Genomic DNA, 23361 nt, shown 5'->3' with positions numbered 1-23361 from the left:
TCTGGTGAATTATGGCCATAAATGCCTGAGGCAAAGAAAGGTCATTTGCTGACGAATATAATTGTTCACATTTAATTCCAATTGGTCAGAGATTTATTTAATAGCAACAATTTGCCATAAATCATAGGCAAGAATGAAAAAAACAAAAATTGGAAAATTTAAACCCTAAAATTTAAACATAAGATTTACAGCGTAACAAAAACCCAATATTAGAGTATAAAATATAAAAATACAAAAAAACAACTTAGCAAAACTAAATAAGAATAAAATCCTTCGATATTTTTTTAGAAACACATATTTTTTTAGAACAAATTACTAAATCCTTGGATATTTTTAGAACAAACTGCTGATTGATTTCAATAAATTATGTTTTTAATGTAATTCCAAAAACAACTTATATCAAAAAATACTAAGTATTTGAAATGGTAATCTCTCATACCAAAATGCATACACAAACATATTTTTTTCAGAAACCCTAGAATAAAACTTGAACCAATTTCACAAAACTTGTCAATACATCACTGGGAAAAGAATAAAGTAGTTACTTTCTACTAACTGCAACTGGCCTTACTCAACATACCAAAATAAATGGTTCTAAATGAAATACAATTAATACAGTCAAATTAGTACCCCCTTGTTTGAGTTTTGTTTAAGCCAACTCTCTTTATGTTAAAAACAAAACACATTTTACTGACATATACTACTGAATATGATAACATATCTGCAGTATTACATTCATTCTACCTTTTCTGTCTATGTTTATGCACAAAAAGTCAATTTTTTTACAAAAAATAGTGCTAACATTTGCTTTACCTTTCAATTTCAATACAAATATACATTAACCTAGCTAGTTACCAATCTGTTTTCAAAAATTCAAACAGCTACGACTGATTCCAACACTTATTCAAATATTCAAAGTGGAATTTCGATGGATTTTGTTGATTTCAAAGCACTGATCAATTCAGAAACACGCAAACAATCACTGATTATTAAAGTTTCCCGAAATCTTAACATTTTTGGGCAATGTGATGAATTAAACGTCACAAACACGCACTGACGTCATAGCAACAGTCAACCGAAAATAGTCTCGAAGCAGGCGCGCGCACATACAAATTTGAATTAAATTCTAATTTTTAAAGTTAATTGTTAAACTTGTTTAAATAACTTTTTTGAATTGTACTTGGTTTGATGGTGCAAACAAATATATAGATTGCATTAAAACACATTATCTTGGTTTATTAGAGAATACAAGATTGTTTTTTAATTTGGGTCGTTAAAAATGTAGGATAAAAAAATGCACTATAGATGTAGAATAGTAAAGGTTCATTTTATTTTATTTTAGAACATATCATTAATAATTTGTTACTGTAAAAGAATTGCGATTCTAACTGTTGGTAAGCTATGTATGCTATTGGTCCAGGAAGGATATTTTGGAATTTGCTTCTGTTAACAGGGTTATTAATGGGAAGACCAGTTTCCCGCAAACTGTGGTCCGTAAACAATGCTTGGTGGTCACAAATAGCTGTAGCCGAATAAATCTTTCCGAAAGCATAAACAACAGACGGATAATTAAATCAGCTGTGTTCATAACAACAAACACTAATATCTCATTAAAATGGTGTAAAACCCAAGTGATTTGTTTTCCCACTATAGTTCCTAGGATATTGACTTGAGGTGCAATGAATAACTACCCTAACACTGGTGTAGGGACAAGCGTGACTCTAAACTGGCCCTCTGTTGCTCTGTACACAAGTCCCCAGAAAATACCTATTTTGGCATTCATCTGGTGGGCTACATTGGACGAATGGTTTGAATAGGTTTAGATTTTACAAAACTATTTTTTAATTCAAACAAATTACGCAGCTCAAACCGGTTTGCAGTTTTTAAACCCGTAAGTGTTATCTGCAATGCAATGTTAAACTATACAAGGATTTTGACCGTGCAGTGTGCAACAATTTGAAATTCGAGATTTTCGACACGCCCTGTGGCTGTAAATTTACGTATTCTTCAGTATGTTGTTCCAAAATCTATAATTTGTGGTGGTTATTCCCAAAAAATAAAACAAACTGCTACTTTAGTGGTTCAGTCCCTGTTTAACTCTAAACAAATGGGGCCCAATTTCGGTTCGCGTTTTAAAAAACTGTAAATTACGTTCCCGGTCTGCGTTAAACGCTCGAACCGGTTCCTTTATCGGTTCCTATTCGACTCCCCGGTCTAAACTGTTCATTTTACTCAATACACATCTTGCGCCACACATAAGACAAATATCTCTACTACATAAGAGACTTATGATGCAAAAAATAGTCAAGTTATGTCGAAAGTCTATTTCATTCAACAGACACAAACGTCAATACAGAAATATAATAGATTTTTCTCCGACGATGTACCAAACAAAATATACACATACACGAGTGCTGAGAATTAAAACTGTAGCATTGGGGTGGCAAAAGACCAAAATCTTGACGGCAGTAACAATATTGCTTTCTAAAAAAAAACAGTTAAAAAACTGTAATCCATGTTAATTTGACACGCTTGGGCCTTCAGCGTTCTATAAGTCTGGATGCAAAAATAGATATATTGAAAACTGCTAATGTACTAGTTGAAATAGCAATACTGTAGAGAGGGTTTCTTAACAAAAGGTACAGTTTAAAGCATTTTGAAAATTTTATCTTTAAAATTTACCACGGGGTAAACCAGATAAAAAATTTGAGGGCTTCCAATATAGGGGTAAACAACGAAAAAGTTTTTTTTTTGCAAATTATCAATAAAAAAGAGTCTTGGGCAATGGTTTACAGCAAATAAAATAGGTGAAATAATTTGGGGAACGAAATGTAGGCCAGAAAATGGTCATTCTTTTTTGTTGCATGGCGAAAATCATACTTAATTGTAAATATACACACGATGCCTAATAATAAAACAAAAGGCAACTGCATGATATTGATGGCACACTTCAGTGGAAAAATGAAATCTCAGGGTCTTGGAATTGAATGTATTAAAAAGTGGAAGCTACTTTGGGTTTGGTAAAATCACTGCTCTTTATAATTAAATTGTTGCCCGCTTGTTGGCGCAAGAGAAACAACAACCCACACGGAAAAATCTTTTTCTAAAATTCAGCAGCAAAAAAATATACCAAACTGGTTAATGTTGAGAGGATGTAAGCTTTACAGAAAACAACGCTTGAATTAGAAAGCTGTTGCGAATTGACATGATAAATAGGAAGAAATTAAAGAAAGTCGAAATTTCATTTTCAAACACACCCCTTTCATATTTTAACCAACACCTATATAACCAAGCCTATAAAAGTTCGACAGGGCAATGAAACTTTGAAAAAAATTGTGCTGCTTACGACAGAGGTGTGGAATCAGGTGCAAAAACAATGTACAAGTTTCAGCGGTTTAAAATCTCTTTTTATAACCGTAATAAAATCTGTAATGAAACTGCAGCAAAATAAGAAAGTGCTTTTTGGTTAAAACAAACATTTGAGAAACTGTTCAGTGCAGATTTCATTCCGTGGGCCATCGACAAAACAACGCGCATTCTTAAAAACAAGCACACATGTTAAAAAGCCCGTAAATGGTCAGAAAATATCTAAGAGTATAATGCGCTTCATTTTTTGTTGACCGTTACTTTTTGGTTGCACATGCGATTTTATCAATGTTCTATTTTTGTGTGGTTGGCCAAAAGCGAACGTTTTTATTGCAAAAATTATAAACACCTATTAGCCATATTCAAAACTTTGAGTTGCACTTTGCTGTAAGAGACGAAGTACCATACCAAATTGACCAAAATTATAGTTAAGCCATGATATACTATTTATGCTAGAGTAGATTTGGAAACTTTAAAGAAAAAAAAAAATTAGTTTAGGCCATACTAAGTTTATGGTTTTACCCAGGGTTTTTTTTAATACAAAAATAATGATGCTTGTACTTTGGGGCTAGGATATTATTACATGTAGCAGTGACATTTTTTTACACAATTATTACCCAAAACAATCAATCACAGTAGCCATCTTTGCTAATTTCCGGTAGGTGACGTAAAGAGTGCAGTTATTTGAAAAAAAAACAGTGAGACTGGGAGAAGGTTAGGGAGAATATTTAAAATACAGAGCTAGTTTTTTAGGTCGATTTTATTGTTATTATCATTATAATACCTCAGACCAACCCTAAAAGCTTTAACCGTCAGCATTTTTTTACACGAATTGCATTTAAAATATACCGGATATTAGCAAACCTAGCTACTGTGAGTTTTTACGTTAGCCAAATTTGACCTTTAACCCGTGTTTAACGGACCGGAACGCAACGTAAAAGTGCAAGATTAATAAAAATTACGAAACATGATCGCTAACAAAATAACAAATAACAAACAAACCACCGAAAAGCATCTTAAAACGAAGCCACAAAAAAGGTTTGGGTTGCTACCCGTGACGCAACTCCAGTGACGTAATTGTATTGTGACGTAATATTGCTTCGAAGCGCTGATAAATGGAAGGCTAGAAAGATGCAGGGAGACGATTGATTCTAAACAAACAAAAGTTTAATTTACGCTTGTAAATTTGGAATAAAATACCTAGTGGTCTAAAACGTCGGAAAGCCGTTTCGATAAAAGTGGTTATAAAACCGGGGAGAAATTTTAAAACTCGAAGGAAGGAATTTACTTCAATTTTTACATGTGGTTTGTAAATAGACACTTAAGCTCTGAGAATATAACCTGTGAAATTGATAAAAGGCCCAATTTAAATGATCTTTGTATGGTTTAGCATCTGCTATGTAGTCTGTTGGGGAGGTTTGAAAATGTTTTGAATTGTTGAGTGAGGAATTCGACGATAAAGATTGATAACCACTGGCCAAGACAATCTTTGGATTTTCTTAAAAATCGCTACAAAATTATCTTGCAGTGATGTTTTTATGTTAGATAGTCTTTGATGGTTTTATATTTCTTATGCTGTCTAAATTTAGGCTTGAAATTTGCCACAAATACCTGGTCGTTCTGGCATAAAAATTACTCAAATTTACGATTTTACAATAATAATAATAATAGTAGCGTTCAAAATAGTAAAACGTGTTGGTTGTTCACAAGCTCTCTGGGGGCTGATCTGGTCTCATAAACAGTTTTGCACACCAGACCACCCAATCTTGCCATATACATGTCTGAATTAATTCCGCCATATTAGCACATCAATTATTCAGTAGTGTGTCCACACGAAACGCCCACGTGACTCGTGCGTCATTAATGGCCATTGTGTGGTCACAATTACCTAAATACGTTTAAACTCCGCAATATTACGCATTATTACATACACTTGTAAGGCAGGTCTAGCATATGTCCTTTTTTATGGTGAAAATGTTTTTTTGAAGAAATTTAGCTTGTCCTCTGAAGACATTACAAATATGCCCCAATATTCATTATTTGAGAAATCTCAAAAAATATTGATTAAAAAGTTGCAGAAATAATCTTTGACTATAATGTGTTCTTTTTAGGTCATAAAAATATGGTAGGTCTATTTATGATGGGAAGGCAAAAAAAGGTTAAACAAAATTGGCGTTTTTGCAGAACAAATGTGATTTACCCCTTATTATTAAAATATTTGTATTTGTTATAAATAATCATGGCCGTTTTAACAGCCTGTTTCGGTAATGTTTAAATCTGTAATGGATAAATGCTGTAAAAAAGTTCAAACAACTAACAGTATGAAAGTGTACAAGAGTTGCTGGAAAAAGGGCAGGGGCAATGACCTTTAGAAACCCGACAAATTGACCTGCAATAACCTCACAACAGGTGGTAACTCCTTTTATAGCAACTGAGTACGCTTTTCTATACCTTGAAGCCTTATGTAGCCGGCTTCTGTGAAGTCATATTCATCTTGCGAATGCGTGCCGTTGCCGTGGCGACGTTGATGGCTTGCTGCAAAAAAAATACAACATATGTATAAGTTTGAGGGATTTAAAAATCATTAAAAAACCATTTTATAATTCCTACGTACTCCCAACGGTTAATAAACTTGTTCGTTTTGTATAATAGTCTTTTTTTTCAGCAGAACGGAATAGTTTATAGGCAGTGGTGGGATTTGATTTTTTTGTCAGCCGGTTCTATCACAAAAGTCATAGTTTTTTTAGCCGGTTCTGTTACAAAAAGTCGATTGGCAGTAACCAGTAATGCTAACCGGTTCGCTGATCTCATAAAATTTCGTGAGACGGTTCTATATAGAACCGGTGCGAACCGTCTGAGTCCCACCACTGCTCACAACTGTTTAAAAACTTGTTCGTTTTGTATAATAGTTTTGTTTAGCAGTAAGGAATAGTTCATAGATGAGCATTTAATCCTTTCAGGTATATATGGCAGTTTTTAATAGTTGGGAATAATTGATAACTGAGGCTTTATACCTGCAGGTACCATACCATCTCTCGGGCAGTTATGTTATTTAATTGAGTTCCCCTAACACTTAAAACCTATACAAGGCAGGTAGAGTGATTCAAAGCAGTTCACATCATAGCCTAGCAATATGCAACATAATAATCAACAGCCCTCATACAGAATCGCACAATGCTAATCAGGAAACCACAAACTTGCAACAACTCGAATTAGCTACAGACCACACAATGCTCGGGAAGTGAATGCATGATAAAAGATGTTAAGAAACCAAATCTGAATATTACATTGTAACAAAAAGCGTCTCGTTTACATAGCATTTGTCATAACATTGAATTGCGACTTGCTAGATCGGTGTAACGTTTGTAATAAATTTTATCACACTTACAAATTATAAACTGTATGTAGTATATTATACGATCACGAGTCACCATAGAGTCAGTATCAGAGATGGAGACAACAATCGCGTATAATAACCGACTGAAATCTTTGATAGGTCTTAAGTCTTCCACAGTTTTTTAAAGATGTATACATAAGGCATACATAAGGAAAAAAGGTGATTGCCGTGTTCTACAGCTCGATCGACAACCTGCACTGATGATGACAACAGAGATTGTTGAAACGTCTGCATGATGTATTCAATATACACCAGTACTTTGGCAATTATGTTTATAATTAAATTACTTTTCAAGTCCATGTATAGTGTTTCTAAATATATATATATTTAACCTTAGTAATAGGGATCTTTAGTGTCAGAAAGCAACAAACAACCCCAGAGAACCGCGTTAAAAAGTAAAGCGTAAAAATGGCTGTAAAATATAGTGACGTTAACTTTAGAATGGACCTTTTGTAAGCCAGCCAAAAATATGTAGGTTTAGTGTATTCGACATTGGTATCATCGCTAACAGCAAGCTCAGCTATTACAAGAAAACCAGCTGTTAAAGACGTGTTTTAAAACAAAATGCAATTATGCGGTCAGTAAGCAATGTATCGACCTACAAGGCCTCATCATAGGACGAAACAGTGTGCACTGTCTGCAGCTTATTGGTCATGCAATGCTTCAATGCTTTTATGAGAAAAATATGCTAGAGTACAAAAGATTCATAAAAAGACGTTTGTACACAAAACCCGAATGGAAGTTGTTTGTTAAAGCTCAAATTTCGCTTTCTGGGCTTCACACGGAAGTTCTGGCTGGAAGTAAAAACCTTTGAGTGAAGCTTGACGTGAAATCGATCAGTGTATTGAAAATCTAACAGCTCGTGGATGAAATTAATGACCAGGCTTTTATAAGTAGACTAACTTCCCTACACCCTAGCTGGTATACGAGCGCCATAGACACCAAATAAATGTACCCATGGCCTACACTAAAATCCGCAAATTCATTTTTAATTGTTTTTTTAGGTTTAACGGTAACAGCCTTGCGTGCACAAAACACTGCAGTGCCAGTATTTCACCCCAGCAAATCAAGGTAACTTAAACAAGTACATATGTTCGTTGTCACGAAATATTACTATTTCGGGCTTGGTGAGTCGCTTGTTACTACAGGATTCCTACATTTTTCTTTTTTGTTTGTACAAAACGATGTCGTATCCACACCAGTTATTACAGGCTTTAAATAATCCTTACAAAACCCAGCAGACTGTGAAAACATTCCATGCCACGAAAACCGCTTCAAACAGGACTTTCTCACGATTTTGGCGTTGCCAGGTCAAGCTAGGATGCGTCTTAAAGTAAATTTTGATTGACAGTTGATACGGAAATGCAAGTTCTGTATTGCACTGTGTTAAACATGTTCATGTGCCCTATTTGGCAAATGTGTTTGTGAAGAATAATGCAAGACTGTATGGGACTGTGCAAACCAACGTGGTATACGTTAATGGCGGAAATGAGTGACGCAGTCATGACGCATAATACGTTGTGACGTAATAATTATCGGAGATTTAAACACTGCTTGCAACCCCCTTTTGATATTAACAAAAGAAAACTGCATTTTGAACAGTCGAGCAATGGTCCTTAACCGGTGGCAAATTATGTACATACAGAAGAAACAACTGGGTTTTTGATCGACTTTTCTCACCTTCCATTTGTTCCTTGCAAAATTCTTCTTGATATTTTTGCTCACATTGTCATGGATGTTCTTACTGCTTGCCGCGTCACCGGCAATCCTGACGTAACAAACAACTGTTAGTGACGTCATAGTATCGAAAACCTGCCAAACGCAGACCACCCGTCTTATACAGATGGCCATTTCATAGCATATCGCTTACTATATTAGGATTTTTGAATTTAAGCCCTCAAGAGAATTAGAGGTATAAGCCACCACCTGCCTCATTAATAAGGAGTTGTTCTAATTATTGTCCAAACGTCGGATATTAAGCTATACCAATATCAGTGTTTATTATCCACGAGATTAAATAGCCCGGAAAAGGTTTTCAGGAGTCCATGGCCACGTTACAACAGGCAAAAATATTTTTCAGGTCATTTTGTAACCTATTACTTTTGTCTGTGAATGTGTAAACTCAGGCCGAAACGTAACTGGGTTGAAACGGTTGACAAACACTGTGTTACATTAAACTAAAATTGCTTCATCTTTATTAAATCCATTCCTACTTTCTGTATTACACAGATGTTTTTAAAGCCAGTAAACCTATTTTAATTAGGATTCGGTTAATCCAGATCTTCGCCCAATTCGGACAAAACTCGAAGTACAAATTATTTGTAATGTGGAAGGCTTTAACTAATCGACATCGGGTAAACTGGTTCTCCGCCTATAATCCGGACAATTTTTTGGTCCAAACGGGAATTTTTATGGTGGGTGTTTAGCGCAATATAGGATTTGAAATCATCTGCCGAAACTTTTAAAGTAAAGCTTTTGACAGCCTGGTAATTCATTTACCCCACTTTCATTTTGACGGAGGTTAAAACGCCAAGCAGGGTCACAGACTGTACGACCCAGAAACTGTCAAACGGGCGTCGAAAAAATGATAACTGGCAACTTTATCAAGGCAAAAAGTCCGTGAACGGTTAATAAAGTGTTGAGGGTGTGGTTGGCGGTAGAAAACCAACCATGTGTGACGAAAATCAACAAGCGTGACGAAACTAAAGTTTTGTAGACAACCTAGACGTGATTTTTTGTGCTTAGATTGCCCGTTTGGCTTTTTCGAGTGGCCTGGGCTTTATTTTTACAAATTTCGGGCTCCTTGTAGGTTTTTGGGCCCTACTTCAGACCTACTTACAACTTTATTTTACTAGACTGAGTAATTATATTGTCTTGCAGTTAGTTTTTTTAGAAACATCATAATGTGCACATTTTTTGCTTTCAATTCATTACGTTTTTAAATTGAATCTAAGACAAGTTTATTCAATTTGTAAAGTGTTTATACGGGTCTAAGCGCCCAATTCCGTTTCCACAAGTTGAATAAATTATTGCAAAACAAGGGATTTACACTACTAATGACTGCTCAACTAAAATTAACCGTTTAAATTTACGATTAGGGAAGCCGGTAGCGCTGTAAGAGTTGTGTACAGGGCCCCAAATTGGCAAAATTGTGACACAAATGAGCCAAATGTGCAGTCAGAGTCAAAATAAGCCTATTTTATTCATATTTAGGCCCGTAGTGGTCCCTCACATTTTGGGCAGTGGTCCCGACCTGGGGTTTACGGAATTCATTAGGGGTCTTTGAGAGGGTTACACAGATCCATGAAATCAAAAAAACTAAAAAAAGCACTTTTAGGTTCTAAAATGTTTCCAAAATACAACTTTACAAATCCATACATCCATTCCCGTTCGAACTATAAAAATTGTCAGGATTATGCAAAGATCCGGATTTACCGATGTCGATTAGTTTAAGCCTTACCACATTACAAATCATGTGTACCTCGAGTTTTGTCCGAATTAGTATTTCATTCTAGGTTTGCCGAATTTAAGTTTTATTGGAAAAAAATGCGGAAAGGCAAGAGAAATTTGAATAAAAATTGGTCGGTTACTTCAAAAGGGTTGAGAACCACTAGAAATGGGAGTTGTTTACGAGTCTTTGTAGCTGGAGTTCAAAAAATTATAGCATTTATCGAGGTTTGACAATAAACACAAATTTCACAGTGCCATCTTTTCAATCGTACTGTCGGAAGCGTGGAACGTTAAAATCGATTTTCAATCTATAATTGCGCAATTGGATTGCCCGATTGCCGCAAGTTGTTCGCGAGAAATTGAAAGGCGAACAGAAGTGCTCACAGGGGAATACTCGGCCTTTTGAACGAGGAAAATTACGTAAAATGACACCTTTTAGTGAAATTGCGAATTGCTATGTGTTGTGGATTTGTAAACGGTTTTCAAGGTAAAATGCTTATTGGAAATATATATTTGGTGTTGTTGAAGGGCTAGGTTTGTCATATGGGCAAAAAGGCTTTAATTTCGTTTTTTGTGCAGTATATGTTTTGGGTTTTAAGCTGAAAAACAGCAATATGTTTTAAAAAAAATAATAATAATAAGATTTAAAAAACGGCTTTTTTGACACTAAAACGGTTGTTTTTATAAGCACTACACATTTATATTTTTGTAGATAGGCTTCATATGCAAACCCACGAAAACATCTAACACACAAGGCTATGATAGAAAATCCATCCAAATTCAATTTGCAATCATTCCGAGCTAAGTGGTCTGTTACCAACCACGAATTATAGATCAAATTTTTTTTATGTCACCAAAAAATTCCATACAAAATCAAATTTAATACATACAGGTCTGCATTTTCTTCGGAAAAAACTTAAAGCCATTATAGTGGGTTTAAAATTATGCACATATTTACCATGGATCTGTAAGGGCTTGCTTGCAGGTATATCGCTTCGATGGTGTTTTGTGCATGAGATGTCGAATAAAGGACTTGGCTAAAAACAAAGAAAAACAGCAATGTTTATTTACATTTAGTGGATCTTTGGTGGCCTAAAACACTGTACACCAGTAGTTCTCAAACTGTGCGTCGCGACGCCCTGGTGCGTCGTTTCAATTTTCCAAGGGCGTCGCAGAATGATTACGTTTCGTGGATTTTTGTTGTTGTACCAATAAACACAACTTTTATAATAAGTTTCCTCATTGACTTTTATTTGCTGGAGCGTCATAAGTCCGGAAAACTTTTCCAGAGGCGTCGCAACAAAAAAAGTTTGAGAACCACTGCTGTACACGGATCTGTTCATAGTTTTACTACGGCAGTGATAGTTAACAGTTATTCCGCAAAACATTTATTATTTTGAATATACTACATAGAATACCTGCCTAAAATCACTGGTTTGACACAGTGGACGTAAATAGTTTTTCATTTATGAAAGTAATTATACAATATCAACAGTTTGAATATTCCGCCTTGATTTGCTTTATTTATTGCTGTGTCTAATAATAAGAATGTAATTGCGTGGGCCTGTTGCTGCTTGAGTACAATATAGCATTTAAGTGTTTACTTTATTGCATCATTGTAAAAATTCGTTTGGTGTTCCGCAAAATTATTCTAATGCATAAAGTGTTCCGTGGCCCCAAAAATGTTGAAAAACAGTGTACTAAGGAATACAAAGGCCGAAATAGACAGGGAAAAGCGACATGCTTTATTATTCAAACGTTTCGACAAATGCTCGTGCCATCATCAGTTATGTTTGTGGCCATAGGCGCCGAGTAGGCGGTGACGGGGTGGCGCCGCCAACTTGGGTTTGTGAAGCAGGGTGGCGGCCACCGTTGACATTTGGTTAGTTTGTAGCGGTATCGTACCAAATATCGTCAAATCTGAAGAAAATTAGGAACAATTTTGGTTTTAAATAGTGATGTACCGAATCGGCTAAATTTCGATTCGGCCGAAACCGAATATTCGGCGGTTTTGCCGAATAAATTCGGCCGAATCAACCGAATCGTTTATGACGTCACGCGAAGTGGTAGGCTACGCTTTTGACATAAAAACAAAAGTTTATCTATCAGGCAATTAGTGCAGAATGGTTGTGTTTCGTCCTCATTTTGGTTCTGTGGGGTTTAACATAGCCTTAAGCATAATTTGCAGCCCGACAATGAATTACTGATTAGTTGTCTGCAGTGGGAAAAACGATAATGTGTCAAAAAATACAATTATTTACGGGATTTTCGTTGGTACAAAGGAGAAGAGACACGCTTAACGCTTTAAATGTGTGTTCGTAAAAGATTCGGTTTCGGCCGAATCGCAACAAATTATTCGGCCGAAACCGAATCTTTGCAAAAGTGGCGGATTCGGCCGAATAAATTCGGCAAACCGAATATTCGGTACATCTCTAGTTTTAAACAAACATGTTGGCGATACAGCCACAAAACGTGACTTAAAAACTACAACCTGTTTTGGTTAGTGCTTTGTTTATGAATTCAAACACACAATTGTCTGCAAGTGAATGTTGGGCCACTGTTATGTACAGTGAAAATGTGTTGTAATAAATGGTCAAACCTGACGAAACATTTTTTAAATTTGTCAAATTTTGGTCAACATAGGCAATAAAGTAGATGGTTTAATTCATTTTTTATTGGCTATATAATATATCTTTGGTTCTATTCCAATGAGATTAACCAAATTTCCTAATTTTTAGTTATATTCCTTGAGGGATTAAGAGCCAGTGTACAAAGGTTTAGTAACACCACAATATAATCAGTCCATCCGCAAGTTTTAACCTAATCACGCCTCAAATATATTGCATACGACCTTGCTAGTTTACTAAAGAGAGAAACACACAGGTTAATAGGTATGTATTTTCTAAATTTTTTACGTTAAAAGACTCCCTGTCTTAGGTAAATTTATAGCCGAAGGGGTAAATGGGACATTTTTTGGGATTCAAGAATAAGATGACATAATTTTAATATTTATTGTGACACGAAAAAACGATATACCTAATTTTACTGTGTAGTTTTAACTGTATCAAGTATGCACGCAAGCAAATACAATATTAAAAACCAAGATTTTGTTTTGAATTTTTCTAGAATTTGTCTTCGAAAACGGGTAAGGCAGTGGTTTCCCAACTGTAACACGCGACTAATAGCTGTATGCGAAAGCCTTTAACTTGTTGTACAAGCTTATATATTAGTACACTAAAGTTTAACCAAATCATTATAACTGGTATGTCCCCATAACTATTGTTTCATAACGGAACGGAACGAAACCAAATAACGTTATTCGTTCTGAGCAAATTATTTATTTCGTTATTACGTTCTGGACCGATATTTTCATTTCGTTCCGGTCTGACCGAAAAAAAATTATAACGGTATTTTTCGGTATTTCGATCTTAACAAAAGAACATTTCTTTGTTGTCTTTACAACTATTAACGGAAAAAAGGAAGAAAATTGCAACACACAAGAATTATTGTCGGTAGTTGTTACGTCATTTAACATTTGTCAATAATGGTCAAACGGATGTTAATTGTAGGAGCCTCAATTTTTATTATATCTTATCGGCGCGAAATTTTCAGGAATATTTTTATGTCAAATGTCTAGAACGAAATACCGGAATAAAAAATACCGGTATTTCGTTCCGTTATTTTGAATATTTTTTATTTCGGTATTTCGTTCCGGTATTTGAGCCAAATATTATTTATTTCGTTCCGGTATAACGTTCCGTTCCGGTATAAAACACTGCCTATAACTGTTAATTGTGTACCATAAATTACTTCTAGTCAAATTTTCGGTGTTACGCGCGAACTGAAGAAAACATCTAAACTCGTTCTCAACTGGTGGTCCATGATAACTTTTTTGGGTGGTCCACAGGACGTTAATTATATTTTGTGTTAAATTGGAAATAGTTGCATATAATTGATTTAATATTAAGTACGAAAAAGCTTATCAAAGTTTTTGGCTATTAATTGTTAGCTGTTAATTGTTTGATATCACTCCTTGAAATTATGCATTGAAGGAATATATTTCAAGCCAACATGCTTGTCGTGTATGCTTTCTTTATCCTTAGTTAACAATGACTGGTCCACGATCATAGGCGTCCGCAGGGAAAAATACAGGGGAGGGCAATTCTATCGTCACATCGCCGTTCGATAAACGGTATTTGAGAACAAAAATCATCTGACAGTGCTACTCATTCTTGCCATTCCCAATGTAGCAAAGTAGTGCAATAAACAGAATATTAACTATCACTGAAGTTTGTGGTAGGTTGGCAAATACTTATTTCACGGAAGTAGGATTTGCATACACGAACCTTATCAGATGTAACAATAGATACAGTGAAGGTATCACATAATGGCTTTTTGACACATCAATCAATGACGTAATAATATGCTTATTACCGAGCTATTGTTAAGTAACAATGTTCGACACGCGCCCCCTCTTGCTCTTAAGCGGTTTGTGAGTGGAAAGTTTGGGAATCAATGGGCTAAGGGCTAAACCACAGGAAATTGTTTAGGAATCACTGATCTGAGGGCTAAACAAGGCAAAACAATTTGGGAATCACTGGGCTAAGGGATAAACAATTTGGGAATCACTGGGCTAAGGGCTAACTAAACAAAAAAAATTGGGAATCACTGGGCTCAGTTCCACACGGTAAAAAAACTTATGAAAGACGAAACAATTGTTACAAGCGTCTCCATTACAAATTTGGGGTCAATTTGCGCACGGGCTATTGTTACGTGACATTACGGTTTCGGTTTTCACTTGTGACGTGATAAAGACACATGAAGAACTCCAACACCTGTGAACCTTAATTGTGACGTCATAATCATAAACAAACGTGAATACATGTATATCCATCATCATTAACAAAAATTGACAAAGACGTAAGAAACGAACTTAAATTTCAAAGGAGAAACACATCTTCTGTTTTTAGCTTTACTTGGTAAACGTAAAATCAGTGTTGTCAGGGTGGCGTTTTTTCCGCGAAATTGGGCTTGTTTTTAACATTGAGTTGCGGGTTACGTTTTTTGGGCGGCGGTATTGTCCATACGGTTTGTCTCTGTTTTTTTTAAAACATTCATTTTAATATGCAAGCAGTTAAATGACGGTAAAATTTGGCTCGTTTTGGGCTTGTTTTTAACTCAATTCGTAGTTGCGGTTTTGGGCTAGTTTGACAAGCACAGTTGCGGTTATGGAGAATTTGACCTCGCAACGCTGTGTATAATGTTACCGTTTTTTTATTCATGCGTAACTTCGTAGGGCCCAAAATGGCTTTTTTGTAGGTATTAAGTGTGTAAATCGATTCTATGACTGCAAATTTAACAAGCAAACTTTATATTGACTATACATCGATTTTTACATAGCTTTTAGCATTGGTTTGTAAGCCAGCAATTTCGCGCTTTGTTATGCACTATTAAAAGGTTTAACTAAAGCCGCACGAAGCTTACTCCAAACCGCACTTACATAACAAAAGTAGTCAAGTGGGACAACAGGTTGCGGTTTTCTGGCGCTGTGTTTAGAAGCTGAAATTGCAATGCGGTTTTAGGTTTCTGAAGACTCAAATCCGAAGTACAGCACATTGAACTCGGTACACAGCGTTTTAAGTTGAACTATTATATGGATGTCTAAGCCCGAAACCATATTGTTTGTAAACAAAGTCAAATTTAGGCCTGAAAGTTGGTAAAACGATACCTGGCGTGAAGTCAGGCCCCCATCAAGCTTGCTTTATTGAAATTGAGGCCTAAAGTCTACAAGAAAAGCCTGACCCGACTTGCAACTCTAGTTATACTTACTAATGTGCACCTACCATTAACGTTTTAACAATTTTAACAACACATAAATCAGATGTAAAAAAATTGCCACCAAGCTTGTTTTAACAGACTAATACAGGATAACGTTTTTTGCTTGTATATTAGTGCCTCTGGCCTATAATAATCAGGGTTGCCATTGACATGTTCCCCAAAATAAGGACAACTGAAAAATTAATTTTCATGGGAACGAAACAAACGTTTTTGAACCATTTTTTGCATTTAAAAGAGCTTTTACATGTCGTATTTTGTGCAAGAAACAATTTTTTTTTGTTTTTTTTTTTTGTTCAAAATACTTTGTGCATCTCATGACAGCTCAGGTCTAGGTTTGCCTTTTTGTAGCAGGGATTTGACTTTTAAATGTTGAAATTAAGACAAAATAAGGACTCAAGTCAAAAACAAGGACATTTCTTAGAATTAAAGACTTTGCTCTTCAAAATAAGGACAAATCTTACAAAATAAGGACAGTATGGCCAGTAATGGGATTCACATTTTTTATCACAAAAGTATTATTTTTCAGCTGGTTCTGATACAAAAAAGTCCATTGACAGTAACCAGTAATGCTAAACCGGTTCGCTGATCTCATAAAATTTCGTGAAGCGGTTCTATAGAATGGGTGCAAACCGGCTGAATCCCACCACTAAGTATGGCAGCCCTGCCCATAATATACTCTATATTTTTGCATTCAAGTCTGGCAACATACCGGACTCTGAAATATCATCCCAGTAGGGGGAGTCAAACTCATAGTCAGCCTTCATGATTTGTTCGAACAGTTTTTGATCATTTTCGTCATAGAAAGGTGGATATCCACACAACCTGCAATGTAAACAAACAAGATGTCACTCAACATGCTGTCAGGGCTCTCTTTAAGGATGTAGATCAATTTTCTACATCATTATTAGATTGACTGTTACAGGATTTCCTTCTCTAGGCCTTGACTTGTTCAATAGGCACTTTGCCTAGTTGATTGACTTTGACATGAAATTTGACTTTCAAGAACACAAATCTTCTAAGCCTTTTTTGTTTACATTAATAAATAACATAATTAGGTCTGCTGGCAGGTAAAAAATGCAGACATTAACACACTTTCATGAACACAAATCATTTGTGTATATTATTAAGCATTTTTTGTTTACATTATTAAATAACATAATTAGGTCTGCTGGTAGGTAAAAAATGCAGACATTAGCACACTGCCGTCAATGTTTATCTTTCTTAAACTTTCAAAGCTACAAACTATATAGCGTGAATACATATTTACACAAGTCTTTACTATACTTACAGGTTGTGGTACACATAAAAAGTTGTTTTACAGATCAAAATGTGGATATCAACACTATGGTCAAAATATATGGCACACAATACCTTTACGCACAAGACATTTTCTTTGGGTTGGGTTATGGGCAAATTTTCAACAAAAGATTCTAACCCAATGCAAACATAGTGGCAGCCTGAAAACGCGATGTTTATGTGAGAACAGCCACATATTGATTCTTGGTTTGATTTTAAGACTGCGGTTTTATTTTCAAACGAAAAAGGCTTCTGTTGGACTTAAAAACTAAAAATTTCTGTTGTAAATAAATGCTACAAATGTTTATATGTTCAGCTACGTTAAGACTTGTTTGCAAACAGAATACATATGGAAAATCCTGTTAGAAAAAGCTTACATGTCAATCTTAAAGTATCTGACAGTTCTGAAAATGGTACTCACAAGATATATGCGATGACGCCAATCGACCAAATGTCTACTTCCTTTCCATACAGTTTTTGCTTCAATACTTCAGGTGCTGCAAGAAAAGCATTAGATGAAACGGCAATCATGCTGCATAATGCACTTAAGCTTGAACACATTTTACCACAGAGGAGCTTTTTTGCCAACATAACCACCATTTGAAGGGCTGTTGAATGTAGTAAAGCAGTTTGAGCAAAGTTTACCAAATCAGTGGAACAAACCGAGAGCAGAATAGTGTTTACATGAAATATATATACGCACAAGGGCAGTGTGAAACTACATTTGTTACAAATAACAGTTGTACAAGTGTTGGGTTGTGAACAGAAATGCTAAAAAAGATTTTCTAACACATGCCCTAGGGATATAGGCACACACATTAAGTACAACTAGGTTTGTCTTTTTGACATTTTTGCAACCAAGCTCTTGACAGCAAAGAGGTTTAAACGAAACGTAACCATGGACAATACATGATATGCCATTTATGAGTCACCCTTCTGTTTTTTGGTTTCTCCGAACTTATTTTACCCTGGAGCTAATGCAACACAGTAATATAATATGCAATGCAAATACTGAACAAGGGTTTCGTCCACCTGGTTGCACATTTAACAAATTTGTCATTCAACTGGTGTAATGCTATACAACACACTAATGACAAATTTGTTAAAAAATGCAATGCAAAGATAGAAAAATGGAAGAATCAACTTTAGGAGTGTTTTTTATGTTTTCTTTGTGGCACAGTGAGTTACAAAAAACAGACCACTATGGATAATTTTGACAATGTCAACAAAACCACAGCAACCACAAAACTTTGACTTCCCGTCTTTAAGAGCCATGAGAAAGTCTGGCGATCAAAAGCAACTTTATAAAGTAGCGACAATGGGCGTGTTTATTTGCGTAATGCCCTTTCATTGTGTGGTTCAGCCTGTTTTCTGTTTCGTTTCGGAGTCATAAATACACCACTCGTCAAAGCAAACATTAAGGTTAATGCTCAACCTGCTTTGTGTTAACCGCCAACTGCCCGCCATAAAATGGTATGTGGGCCAGTGCACAATACTGGACCTACAGTACATTGATTGGAAAATACACAGTATTGAATGTTAGCTATGTTGACACCTATTTAGCTGAACTGATTTTATTGATTGGATACACATAAAAAATCTATAGAACCACAAAATTGTTATGACCAATTATATGTGTACCAAAGGAAAACACAATCTGACAGATTTTCAATGGTCGATTTAAGGATGTTTTATTGAAATAGACATCAATTTCAAATTTGATTTGCAAAATGCTAACATATCTACAACCCATTTTGGTTACATTAAATATTTTAAAAAAAGTTTTGTATTTTGACTTCAATTTGCATTTTTCTTTGTTTTCATTTTAAAAAGTAACTAAATTTTTTTGTACTTGATATCAATAAATTACAAATGGTTTGCATATTGCAGGACATCTATAAATCCATTTGTATACATAGGGTTACCAATTTAAGAAAACCAATACACAAAATTAAAAAAAAATGATTTGCAAAAATGCAGCAGAACAATAAGCCGTTATTGCTTGCTCTGGGCTTTTGTAAAACGAGGTGTTAAAAATTTGCTCATACATGCCAGCGCCAACATATTGCTGTTTAATAATTCATCCAATATTTAACAGCAACTAACAAAACCACATATCAGCAGTGATTTACAAAATACACTCTCCCCAGAAACACTACCTCTAATTATTCGAGAGCGAGTCGAAAAGGGCCCCTGTAATGCACTGCACTAATGGGAGAGATAATGGATACGCTTTTCACTTCACATTAATAATGCACTATGTCTGAGAAACAGCATGCATTTGGTTGTCAAGCATATTGCTGAAATACACATCCACATTTCGCAGTTATGTAATATTTTGCCTAATGCATAAAATTTTTTGGGTCGAAATGGGTGTGGATTAACCCACATTTAATGTGTTCATTGAAAATATAGTTTTTGGATATAACCATCAAAACCTCAGTTTTACTGGATATAACCATCAAAACCTCAGTTTGAACCTACCAACATATCCAGGGGTGCCACAGGCAGTTTTTAACTGTTGTCCATCCTCTTCTACTTTTGACAGTCCAAAGTCACTGATCATAATCTTGGAATCTTCATTTGAGCTGTGGTACAGGAGGTTCTCTGGCTGTAGTGCAAAACAAACTGCAATTACTCATATGTAAACATAGTGCTTTGAACCTATGTACATTGCAGAGAACTATGTACATTACATATACAAAGTGCAACATTGGGTGGAGTTTGTATGTGACATTTGTTTTCCAAAAGATTTTGTTTGCATAAGCTATTTATATTTTCCATGTTTTTTCAAACACATCTCTTTGCAAGCAAATACAAGCAACACAGGCTTGTGTAAAGAAGATAGAACGACCACAAACATGTGTACAATGCAGAAGTCAAGATTATGTATATGTTAAATATATCAGAGGAACTAATAGCCCAAGATATTGACTTGCTTCAAGTAAATTTGGGGCCAATCGCTTGCACTTCGCTTACACCGATTCGCTTTGAAAGGTTCTTTTCCAATTATTTATTCAATACATTTTATTAAAAAAGTTTGACTCAAATTATTTCCTTAACCTCTATCTGAAAAAGCTGCACTTTATGCCTTAATAATGTTACTGCAAAGGTCAAAAAACAAGGTTATTTCCTGATTAAGATGGAGGCCACAGTATCAACCAAGCATTGCAAACTTTGCAAGAAAATGTTAACAAAACATCCCATTATATGCCATTACTTCATAGCTACGCCGAGAAAAGATAACACATTGTTGACACACATATTTTGGGCATGCTCTGACTAAACAGGAAAATAGCACTACATCATTATTTTCACACAGGTCTGCATTTGTGTTTATTTGCTATTAAGTTTAGCTCCCAAACTTCTGACAAAAAATAACATGTACACACAGAAAAAAGGGCTTGAACTAAGCTACCTGTAGTAAATAAATTTCGCATGCACAGACAAATGTGCTTTGGTTACTATCTATAGCTGCGAACAGAAGGTATAATCTTGAAATTGCATTGTTGGTTTAGTCTTGAAAGTACGCAAGCATGCCTTACAATCATAACATTGAGAGGGTTTAATACCAGGTTGGTATGCATGCTTGGTATAAGTGTTAAAAGCAAAGGAGAAATATTGTGACAACTTTAACCTAGTGTAAAGCGGTTCTCTCTGTTTTGTGTGGTGTCTGGGCATACACACAAGCTCCTTGAATACGCCAAGGACAATTGTAAGCAACATGTTTTGCTTCAAATACTTTACATTGTATTTCTATTTTTATTTTATGTGCAGCACATGTGCCAACAATGCACAACCGCATAAGTGCCCAATTTAGAGAAAGCATATAGTGTATTGTTAACACATTGAAGAGAGTGCAACCAACATTTATGGAAATAAATCTCCAGACCTAAGCCTGCAAAGTTAATGACCTCAGTTTAGTCATAAACTAAATTCCCCAGGGTTTATTGCACATTGACAGACTGGATAAATTAGCCAAGGTTAACAAATTCAATTATAAATTGAATGGGAAATATTAATAGTGTCTGATGATATCACTGATACAAGTAGCAATTTGTGATACTTATGAGTGGGTGGATTGCATGCTAACTGAAAGTGCACAAAGCTGCAAGTGTTTGCAAAATTTGCAGTTTTGTTTCACTTCACAACACTTTCACAACACAAGAGCAGTGACCTGCATAGCTTGCATAGCAAACAAGGCAAAAACCCACATCTAAAAATAGCCTAATACTGGTTAGGAAACCTGTGGTGAGGTTTGTTTCCAAAAACGGGCGGTTACTTCATACCAAAACTTAACTCAAGAACACAGACAATATGTGGTTCATACTGTCATTTGCGCTTACACAAAACTGTAAAATTCTGAAGACTTAAACAACGACAAAATTACCTTTAAATCTCTATGCACAATATCTTTGGAATGCAAATAAGCTACTGCATCTAGAATTTGAGTTATGACGTGGCTAGCATCCTTTTCTGTGTAACTTCCCTTTTCAACGATGCGATCAAAAAGTTCTCCACCAGTGACTCTGAAACGAAAACATAAACATATTTCATGGACCAGTCAAGGCTTGGGTACACGTTTATGCTGAAATGAAATTGTTTAATGCTATTTACATGATTACATTGAAATACTTACAGTTGCATGACCAGATATAAATGCGAAGGATTATCATAGATCTCTGTTAGTTCAACAATGTTCGGATGTCTGAGACTAAAAAGATAGAAAATACCTTGTTAGTGATCAGCAACTTTGTATTGAAAACATAAATTGTTACACTTGCCATTTCAAAACTGCAATTTCATTATAAATGCTGTTTTCTTTTCCTTTGATCAGTCTTCTTTGTATGCATTTTACAGCAACCATGGATCCGTCTTTACGATGCTCTGCCAACCACACCTTTGAAAATGCTCCTCTGCAAAAAAAAAAAAGTTTTTCAATACGGGATTAACATTGCTTAGCAGGCAAACTGAATCTATTTTAGACCAAGAACTCTTTTTCTAACCAATTTTAGCCAATGTAAGCAGACAGCTTAATGACAAGCATCAGCACATTGTTAAGATTATTGTAAACAAATTCAGGAAATGAATAAGCCAAAAAACAATGTGCTGAATTTAAACCTTCAAAATTCTATTGTCAAGGATATACATGTATTTTAACAATCTGCACTTCAAATCAGAAATCGCAAAATAATATTTGTTAACATAATCATAAAGCGTTAGTGTTTGTATCGTAACATTTAAAAACATTGGTTCCCAAAACTTACGTTCCCAAAATATCTTTAAAGTCATATTTTGTCCGAATGTCTACTTTGTATGATTCTGCAGTCATTCTTGATGCTTAGGCTGGCAATAGTTCGTTCAAGATAAAGTTTGTTCACACAACAAATAACTTATCAACGCCACATTCTTAAAGATAAAGTAAAATTGAATTGCAAAAACATAACAAACACAAGTAAATGCAAGAAAACTTTTCATATTTTCAGTTTCACTTAAGTGAACTTAATTCCTTATTCTGACAGGGGTAATATAAAAAAGCAACTGTGCTTTTAAAATACACTAAAACTCAACTTATATTAAAATGCATTCACTACTGGGAATTTGGGATCAGCCCATAAGCGTTTAAGTTCATTAGGACCAGCAATCACAGCATATATTACACATAGTGTACAACGACCTATTACATGATTTATAAACAACAAGAAAAAAGTTATCTGCAAAGCAAAACGTAACGTAATTCTACTAACTGCATGATACAATATGTTAAACTGGGTCAAATACAAGTCTTTCACTGCCAAAAAACTAAGACGGCAGTGAACTGATTACGAAAACTGAGTGAAACTTGCTTTTTGAATGCAGCAACCAGCAATAACACAGCGGATTTTTTTCAGCGAAGAAGTCACTATGACGGAACAATTCAAACGAAGACAACCACTGAAATGCGCCGGAGGCATTTCAGCCTGTAGCAACACGATACATAAGATCTGTTTTACGCTCGCTGCTCTAGACTAGAA

General features: G+C 35.3%; 1 protein-coding gene across 1 annotated transcript; it reads right to left on the bottom strand.

Annotated features, from left to right (window-relative positions):
• Positions 1-2304: 2304 nt before the first annotated feature.
• LOC145228353 (calcium/calmodulin-dependent protein kinase type 1-like) lies at positions 2305-22777 on the bottom strand. The gene is made up of 11 exons (XM_080093390.1): positions 22615-22777; positions 22132-22263; positions 21987-22061; positions 21738-21876; positions 19832-19958; positions 17769-17844; positions 16761-16873; positions 11172-11250; positions 8444-8531; positions 5818-5901; positions 2305-4517 (listed from the first exon to the last, which is right to left on the bottom strand). Exons 1-10 carry the CDS (start codon positions 22677-22679, stop codon positions 5827-5829), a joined length of 969 nt encoding a protein of 322 aa, XP_079949516.1. The 5' UTR covers positions 22680-22777; the 3' UTR covers positions 2305-4517; positions 5818-5826.
• Positions 22778-23361: the final 584 nt, after the last annotated feature.

Source organism: Phallusia mammillata, chromosome 5 (assembly GCF_965637545.1).
Source record: "Phallusia mammillata chromosome 5, kaPhaMamm4.hap1.1, whole genome shotgun sequence".
NCBI lineage: Eukaryota > Metazoa > Chordata > Ascidiacea > Phlebobranchia > Ascidiidae > Phallusia > Phallusia mammillata.
Note: the sequence above shows the minus strand (reverse complement) of the source record. Positions and strands in the feature narration are given on the sequence as shown.